The 9,974-nt window shown below is 33.5% G+C and overlaps 1 protein-coding gene across 1 annotated transcript; it reads left to right on the top strand.

The window, feature by feature from the left end:
* Window positions 1-3,793: 3,793 nt before the first annotated feature.
* LOC106478444 (neural-cadherin-like) lies at window positions 3,794-7,443 on the top strand. The gene is made up of 2 exons (XM_013938985.2): window positions 3,794-3,881; window positions 6,141-7,443. The coding sequence occupies exon 2, from the start codon at window positions 6,172-6,174 to the stop codon at window positions 7,441-7,443; it is 1,272 nt and encodes a 423-aa protein (XP_013794439.1). The 5' UTR covers window positions 3,794-3,881; window positions 6,141-6,171.
* Window positions 7,444-9,974: the final 2,531 nt, after the last annotated feature.

Genomic DNA, 9,974 nt, shown 5'->3' with positions numbered 1-9,974 from the left:
CCATATTCTCCAGATATGGCACCATCAGATTCTCATCTTTCTCGTTCGCTGCAACATCATCTTAACGGGACAGTGTATGCAAATGTGGAAGGTGGTAAAGAGGACATCGACATGTTTTTTGCTTCAAAGCCAAGTGATTTCTTTAACCAGGACGTTAACAACCTGATTGTAAGATGGAAAAGCATCATCAATAAGAATGGAGACGTTCATTCAATAAATGATTTGTTTTAATATATAAGTTGTTCGGTTTTTTCATCTAAAAAAAGCGATATTAATTTCTTGACGACCTAATACTTCTACACTCGACCGAGCCGGGTATTACCTGGAAGTCCAATACCCGGCCGGGTACCCGTGCATCCCTAGTTTGAAGTGGGGTCACTCCCATTTATCAGTATATATATATATATATATATATGTTTTAAGTGGGATCACCCTCATTTATCAGTATATATATATATATGTTTTAAGTGGGGTTACCCTTATTTATCAGTATATATATATATATATATATACATATTCATATGAGGCTGATAAATAGACAGTTATTTACAACGTTAACTGTGGAATTTGAACACTAAAATAAGGCATTTAGTACTAAAATTGAACAGCAAAAAGTATTTTCAAGGGTGTTTTTATTTTTTTAGGCATAAGTACTGGAAATTTTATGATCGTTTGAAAACTACAATTTCGGTTACATTTTCCGGAAAAGCGCACTCTTTTCCAGGGCGTTTTTCTCTTTATTTTTTTGTTATTTTGCTTTTTCCTTCTTTTTTTCATGAAAATAAATGGCAATACATGCAAATAAATTACAATTTTTTTTTACGATTTTGTTGTTTTTTGGGATGATTACTTATGTTGACTTTCGAATTCCTAATGAAACACCTCCTTGAGCTCCTCCTTCAACTGCTTACCTTTTTTCTATCTTTTTCTGTTTGATTTGGTTGATCTTGCTTTTTATTTTCTTCTCATCAGGGAACTCTTCGATTGGGTTTGCTTCCTTTATCAGCTCATATCTTTCCAGGACCACTGCATAGCGTGTCTTTGGTGCAATGATGTAATTTGCATCAAGAATATTATTGATGATATTTGAAAGCACATCGAGAAAATGTATACGAGTTGAAAGCTTCATGGATCAGTTTTGTTAGTTGGAATTATCATTAACATTTTCTATGTTTTATTCGTGACGTTTCTTAACTACACCTGACAGATGGTATACAGAATGTACTACATACTATTTGGTATGTTGACAGTCTTCAACCAATCAAATTCTTACTCTTTTTTTTTGAGTTTTACAAGCCACTTGGCAGGAAGTTCTGACCACCAGCATGTCTAGATATTAATCACTGCATTAAATGAAAGATACCACAGTTGACTTTTATTTGATATGTTGTATTTAACTCTTGTTGTTTGACATCTATTATTTTCACCGTTTCAAAGAATTAGTGCACCAGATTTTTCTGAAGTTTTAATAACGTGTTACAGACTTGTTAATAAATAATAATATTTTGTGTAGTTACTAGTTAAGATAAGTACAATTCTTTTTTGTATTCGTCATACTCATATATTCTAAGTTTTAAAAACAGAGACTGATAATATGATCAGTTATGAATATCGACACACACACATATATACACACATGTATCTACACGTATATATACATATACATCTACAGAATAAAAATTTTATATTTCATTTGGTAATATTTGTTCACCAATAATTAAAATGGCATAGACCATCTTAAACGCAGCCACAGTTTTGCATCGAATTTATTAAATTTAAAGCTCTAGTATTAAAATTGGATAAAACCAATCGGATTTCTAAATAAAGCTGAACTTGGATTTAAAAATGTTCGTACAAGTTTACAAAAACGCATTTGATGATATTTTGAGGAAAGTGTTAAATTAATTAAAATAATTGCTATGTTTTGTTTTTTAATATCATTATCAAGACAGAAAACTCAAGAATATCCGTGTAATTTCTTATGACGTCAGAAAGATGGCGCCGATTTTTGTTAATGCCACAATGAAGATTTATTCAAAGGTATTCCGTAAACTTGTTAAATGTCTCATTGTCGAACTTTATTTGTTTATAATTTAACATCAAATGAAACAATGGTCTATATGTGCTGTGTCCCCACCAGCGATAAAATTCCGTAATTCAGTGTTATAAGCCGTCCAACTCACTGCTGAGTAACCAAGCGACATATCGCCAAAGTAAGACAAACTGATACTTATTTTTTGTTAAGTCACAGCTACATAATGGTCTGTCTGTCCTCTTTCCACCGTAGGTATCGAAACCCGATATTTAGCGTTATAAGCCTCCCTGACTTATCTCGCCGAGCAACTGGGGCGGAGACAAAGTGATGATCATGTGAACATAAAAAAAAATTGTAAACATTAAGGTTCGTGTATTTTCGCTAATGCACAAATTTCTGAGCAAATCGTGTTTTACAATTTAAACAAGCGTCCAGATCCCCCATCTGCTGAAATTCGGGGGCAAAATTCAACTTTCAACAAACGAATTTTATGAAGTTTAAGTTAGTTTTGTTATTGAATATTGAGAATTATAAGAAGAACAATACCTATACGTTTCAAAATTAAGCGATTTACGTTATAGCACATTTATAACAATAAACATGTATGTGTAATCTGTTAAAAAACAACAAAAAATCTTCTTTTTTGTGTCAAAAACGCCCACGAACATAATATATATTTGTTATTTCTTTCTTTACTGGATTAGACTTGTAAGTTAATCTCAATATATAATTCAATATATAAAAGGCTATGGTTCAATGGTTCTGGTTGTGAATAGGAAGATTCAAGATACATATAACTGATATACTGTTGAATATGCTCTGAATTCTCAGCTGTGTTCGTGTTATAAAAGTGACAGTCAATTCCTGATCAACAGTTACAAATTAGGGATGGCTGTGCCTGAATCTTGGGATTCATGATCTAGCCGTTTAGCATAAGTTTCACTTTAAATGTCGTTATGGATTAATATTAAAATTCTCAGTACATATGTATTAGTTGAAACATATTCTAGATTCAAACAATCGAATAAAAAAAAACAGTCTTTTTTTTTTCTACGCGATCCGTCGAAAATCTTTCTTGTATATTATCATTAAATTCTACTGCGTCAGAAAGTATCGGAATTACAAAAAATGTAACATTTAATTCATAAAATATGAAAATGATTTTAAAATTTACAGTAACAAATCTCTTTGTAAATCGGTAAATTTTGCTATAACAGTTTTGAAATCCAGTTCAATTACATAATCTTCAATATTCAACGGAAACCAGAGTTTTGCATTTCATTTTTGCTGATTGGAATTACGATAATATGAAATAGAACCTACATATTTTTGTTGTGTTTATATTTTGTTTCCGTTAGATATTTTATATAACGGCCAGGCATGGCCATGTGGTTAGGGCCCTTGACTCACAATCTGCGGGTCGCGTGTTCGAATCCTTCTCCCACCAAAAATGCTCGACCTTTCAGCCGTGGGGGCGTTAAAATGCGACGGTTAATCCCACTATTAGTTGGTAAAAGAGTAGCCCATAATAAACAAAGAATTTTATATTATGTACTTTAATTCTTTGTTGATATATATATGATATGAGTAGTATTTTCGGAAGCCGATAGATGGCAAGACTGTCAGAAGCCACCTGCCGGGTGAATTTGTATAATAGAGAGCGAAGGTAGCGTGTATCGGTTGGTTTATAAAGGTGTATGGATCGGTGGGCCAGACAGCTCGAGAATCATTGACTCGATAACGGTCGTGTGCTTAAAGTTTTAATCTAGAAAACTACTTTCTGAAGTTAGTCGTTACCTACTACGTGGACTTTGTACTAAGCAAATGGTGTATTCTATTTATAAAGGTAAGATTTATTTTTTTCCTGACAAAACTGTGAATCGTTCGGAGAAAACGCAGGTACGAGAAGAATGCTTATATCAATAACGTGAATCAGGGAGAGATGTGCCGCTAGGATTCTTGCCTGTTTATACGAACCTAGGTTTAACATAGGAAAGTGAGTAACAATAGATATTGACGTTCCACGGAGTGTCTTTGTGAAAGACACAGTTATAAAAACCACAATTAATGCATTAAGTAAAACATTTATCGTCATTTAAGTATTAGATCTGATGTAAGAAATTTGAGAGAGGAGGAAAAACTATGTAGTGGAAAGTTCAACGATGCAATTTATAATGTAAAAGATAGTATAAGAAGTTCATGAACTCAATGTGAGAAACATTAGTGGGTTATTTAAGCAAAGAAATTCCTGAAGGACTTTTTTGATTTCTAAGAACTGTTGAAAAGAAGTTATTATCTGTTTATAAAACCTGCTTAGTTTTACGTTAGAAGTTAAAGCCCCCCCCCCCCCAAGTAGATCAGGGGTAAGTTTGCAAGCTTACAACGCTAAGGTTCGGGTTTCGATACCCGTAGTGGATAGAGCACAGATAGCCCATTGTTGAGCTTTGTGCTGAACAACAACCAAACTAAGAAGTTAAACTTTTGCAGTATAACTTATTTCAAAACGTGAATAAAACATTAAAACATAATTTTTCAATACGTTAAATACTTAGTTTTCTTAAGTATTCTTAAGGTAATGAAATATTACCGATCAATAAAAAATATCCGATTAATTTACAAGATATTTTCAAACACAGTTTAAACTGCCCTTACACATTCTACTTTTATAATAAAACGTTCTTCTTTGCTACAGTTGAGTTATCAAGTATGATTATATCGACATGTAAGATTTCCACGTAATAGAAACTCTACCGGAGCACATCATTAAATCTTTTTTCCATTTCTTTTGCATCCAATGTAAACTTTCTGTTTTTAAAGCGTTCCTCGGTCCCAAACTTCCTCAGTGTAGCTCTTCTCTAACATCTTCCATTTTAAGAACCATCTAGATGGTGGAGTTAATTATTTGTCATGGACTTACACAGATTTATCTGATGCATTACACCAGGAGATTTCAAACACAATAACAGGAGTTCCTGATACTTAAGAACGACGGTAAACACAGTCTAAACATCGGCTACTTAAAGAAAACGTCAAATGTTGTTGTATTTATATTTCTACAGATGTATTGGCTTAACTCACATGTTCTTATAAGTACTGTATTTTAATAATATTTTACGCCGTTGTTATATACCAAATAAAGTAATTACTGTATCTTATTTAGCAAATTTCTTTTTTTTACAATATCTAATGGATATTATTAAAATGTTGTGTTTATTTAAGATGGCGTTCTACGTATTGTTGCCCACAAAGCCGAATTTTAGCAACAAACCCATACCATTTTTAAATCACCCTTTTGTGTACTGAAAACGAAACCAGGGCATAAAACCCAAGGAACAGTGCAACATTTATCTCTTAAATTATTAGTTGACAAGGGTACATATAATCTAAGCTTTTCCTCCACCCTGTGTAGAACTGGACTACACATTAATTTTAAAACACAAGTTTTTAATGTCTGACCCATTTATATTAAAGTGGTAAACAGTATATTTGTTTTTTATTTCCTCAACATCAGGTTCAGTCTAATTTCTCCCCTACGTTGCCTTTTTCTAGTCTGTTTATTCAAACAGTTTTTTTCTGAGTATAGTTTTTGTACGTTATTCTATTCACGTTCATAAACATTACTCTTCAATACTAGTGTTACGTAATTTTTATCCATTCATTTATACAAATCGGAAGAATAAGCTTAATATGATCATTCTGGTGGCATGATGTCACTTATGAATTTTCACTGGTTACAGATATGTTTTTCTTAGTAACATGCTTTGTCATTTATATTTTTGTCGTTCTTACTTTTATTAATCTTAGAAATAAATCAAACATTGCTAAAATTTCGGTTTTCGTTTGTTTGTAGTTAAGCACAAAGCTACAAAATGGGCTATCTGTACTGTGTCCACCAATGGTATCGAAACCCGGTTTTCAGCGTTACAGGTTCTCAGACTTACCGCTGTGCCACTGGGAGGGTCTGAAATTTCGGAAAACATACTCCGCTGCTAGCACTATTAATAAATGAAAAACAGGAAACAGTTTTAAAGCTTATCAAAAATCTACTTATTGTGTACGTCTTATTTTAAGAAACAATATTAACGTGTTGTTTTTGTGTTTTTAGGGGCGTGCAAGACGTTTCTGAATGTTAAAGCATGATGAGACTGTGGAACGTAATAGGACTGCTGTTTTTTCTGTCATCTCTGTCCATCATAAGAGTACTGAGAAGCGAGAACCTTGTTATTCCCCATGATGCTCATCCTGGACACACAGTCAAAAAATACTCCTTCAATGGACAGACTTTTCATATTGTTGGCAAGCAATTTTCGGAAAATTTTGCTATCTTAAGTAACGGTATTCTCATGTTAACATCAGATATTTCCCACAGAATAGGACAACCAATCGCTCTTGTTGTCAAGGAACAATACCACAACGTTACGTTAAATGGTGTTCTTGTAGTACACGTAAAACACAAGAATCATATGTTAAAGTTCGGGAAAAATTTGTATTCGGGGAGTGTATTCGAGAATTTTCCCTGTGGAACTATTGTCCAAGGCCTGGAAGATATAGTCGTTTCTGGTGTAGCAAACAACCATGTTACTTACAGCATTGTGTCTGGAAATGATGACAATTCTTTTAGTGTCACTCCATCTTCTCCCAACAGGACAACAGCTGTCGCTGTCGTAACTAATCACCCTCTGGATCGAGAGCAACTAGCCTCATATAAGTTAGTGTTGCGTGTGGTAGATGAACTCGGGGTCGATAACGATGAAACAGTCCTTCATATTGATGTATTGGATGTCAACGACAACCCACCAATTTCGGAAAGGGACTTCTACGACTTCCAAGTACCACTGAAGACCGAACCATTTTCTGTGATCGGTAACGTCACCGCCACAGACATGGATGGAGATCATCCTGTTTATCATTTTTGCAATCATCATTCGAAGTTCAGTATCATTCCAAAAACTGGCCAGGTCTTTTTGACAGGAATACTTGAACCAGAAACGTACCAATTACGCATTCGAATACACGATAATCGCAGTCCTCGATTATACAGCCATGTCATTCCTTTATCTATCACGGCAGTCTCACCTGATTCGTTTACTATTGAAGAAACCTTATTTGATTTCATGGAAGATGACATGAAATATTTATCGCGGTCAAAAAGGTCGGTACGGCCAACAAAAAGCTATGAATACAAAGAAAATGATGGAAGTATTATAGGACAAACCATGTTTCAGCTGGAGAAAACGAACCCCCAAGAGATATTCCAAATCGAAAGTCCCAATCAATGGGTTCAAGTAGACAGATTAGGTGTTGTAAGAGTGAAGGAACCATGGAATTATGAACAACTAGGGAAAGAAAAAACTATTGATTTTTGGGTATATGCATCGCAACCAGGTGTTCCAGGTACGTTTTGTTAAAAACAGTTGTTATTTTTGTGCGTTAATAGTTTATTTATTTTATCTGAATATACCCCGTTATAACTGGACTTGTATTTAAAAATACACTAGTTCGGTTATCTTCTTTGGACTAATAGATGTGTTTCAACTATTGTAATAAGTTATGTTTTTTTTTAGTTTCAATTTGTTACTGTCTTTTGTTTGGAAAGTTTGCACCAATTCTTATCGCATAAAATACATGCTTTAGAATTCTAACTCTTATATGGATATCAAACGATTTGTAAGTTAATCAGCAGTATGTATACTAGTCGTCTTTCCAGAAATAATTAGTTCAGTTCTCATAAGTTCTACCAGATGTTCTTTTTCTCGCAAGAGAAAATGGATTCAAGCACTTTTCACACAAAATATTAAGTAAAGCACGTCATTAAAGCTGTGGATCTTGGAGAAGCGAGAAATATTAATTAACGCTGACACTTGGAAATCAAGAAAGTATAACCAAATTAATGGAAATTATCTAAACTAACATGTGTTAATCAGGCTGTTTATCTGACAAGTTAGCCTTCGTAACTAACTTAATCTTTGGTACTTTAATTTTGTCTGTAAGACTTTTCTACATTAGAGGGCCATGAAGCTTCTTTAGAATATTTATCTAGATAAATACCTTTTACAATGTAATAATATGTGTTATAGGTTAGAGGAAGGAATTTAATATCAGTTTCTGTATATCATAATTTGCCGAATCGTAATTTTGGAGCTCAAACAAAAATCGTATGAAAATCGCGATATCTTTGTACAGAGACAGCAACAAGTGGGTTGTTATTTCTTATGAATGTTAGAATGTGCCAAATAGACTTATATCAACTCTAATCGGAGGTTCAGTCATGCGTTCCACAGTAGTAAGTTAAAACATTTTTCGATATTATATTTTCTAGGTTTGTTGGACACAAGAAGACAGACAAAGGTGTTTTTAAGGAAGAATTATGATGCTTTGAATCAACATCTGATTCATTGGTCATATTTTACATCTCTTGAAACACTTCCTTATAAATTTTTTCGTAAAACTACGCGGACCTTTTACTTCATACCTTGAAACATGTGGTATGTTTACAATATATCATTAGAAGAACTTTGTTGTTGCGATAAATAAGCTAAAACGCGCATTTTACATAAACTCCGATGTTATAACATTGCTAAGATTAAATAAAGAGATAATTACATCTTTATCAGCTATGGTTTATCATACACAAGAAAGATGATTATATAGCACAATGTATCCGAACTAAAAATATCTAGCATTCTTATGTGAGTAGTATTTAATGCATTTAGTGTATTCAATTATACCCTCTTTACGAACTTTACCATACAGCTTAGATCACCCTGCTAAAACCATATTTAGACCAGTTTAACAGAATATCAAGGTTAAAGCCATTTTCCAAAAGACATACCAGCAGCAAAATGAAAATATATTAGAAAACAAGTATAATGATGTAGGGAAATGTAGGTCAGAGGAGCTAATTAATAACTATAAGGGATTGATAAAGGCACTTAAAGAAAACGGCCATAACTTTTTGTCACGGATACTACTCAGAATTAACTGTGGGGGTGAAGTTATAAATAGGTCATTAGGGCTAAATGCTAGGCTTAGATTAGTGTGTAAGGATGAACAGATTGGTTGGTTGGACTTGTGGGATCAGTTAGTGGGAGAAGGGAGCTTTTTGCAATGGGTGGTTTACATTTAAATAGAGTAGGGGCTGGCTTGTTTGCTAAGTCTATTAACTTAGCTGGAAGGGAAGTTTTAAACTAGGACTAGACAGTGATGAGGGCCAGAAAAAACTGAATGCAAAAAGAATAAGAGGCAGAGAAATGTTTAGCATTGGAAATGAGTATAGAAGTAGTTATAAGGATAGGCTTAATTTTACTATTGTAATGCTAGAAATATAAGAAATAAAATAGGTGACTTTAGAGCACTGGTAGGAATGGAGGATTTTGATATAATGGTATTAACTGAAACATGGTTAAACATAGATGGTTTTGATGACACAATTTTTTTTTTAAATACAGGGTTACAGACTACTTAATAAAGATAGGGTATTAAAGAGGGGAGGAGAAGTGGATTTATATGTAAAATGTGAGTTACATCCTGTTGAAGTTGAGGATATCAAAGATAATAGCAAGGAGACTGAATCCATTTGAGTTTCTATCAATGAATATAAAGGGAAAAGGCTTTTAGTGAGAATTTGTTACAGACCACCAAATGATACTGATGAAATTAGTGAGAAACTTTACAATGAGATTAAGATTTCAGCTGTTAATGAAATCATAATTATGGGAGATTTTAATTTCAGGCATATAGATTGGAAAATTCTAGAATCAAACCACGAGAGAGAAAGGTTTTTTGGAAACTGTTCAGGATGGCTTTCTTCACCAGTTAGTAAAGGAACCAACTAGAAACATTGCTATTTAAGACTTATTGTTAACTTCAAATACAAAAATGATTGAGAGGGTGGAAACTGGAGAACATCTGGGTGCAAGTGATCATTGCTCTATTAGGT

Source organism: Limulus polyphemus, unplaced genomic scaffold, assembly GCF_000517525.1.
Source record: "Limulus polyphemus unplaced genomic scaffold, Limulus_polyphemus-2.1.2 Scaffold212, whole genome shotgun sequence".
Taxonomy (NCBI): Eukaryota; Metazoa; Arthropoda; class Merostomata; order Xiphosura; family Limulidae; genus Limulus; species Limulus polyphemus.
Note: the sequence above shows the minus strand (reverse complement) of the source record. Positions and strands in the feature narration are given on the sequence as shown.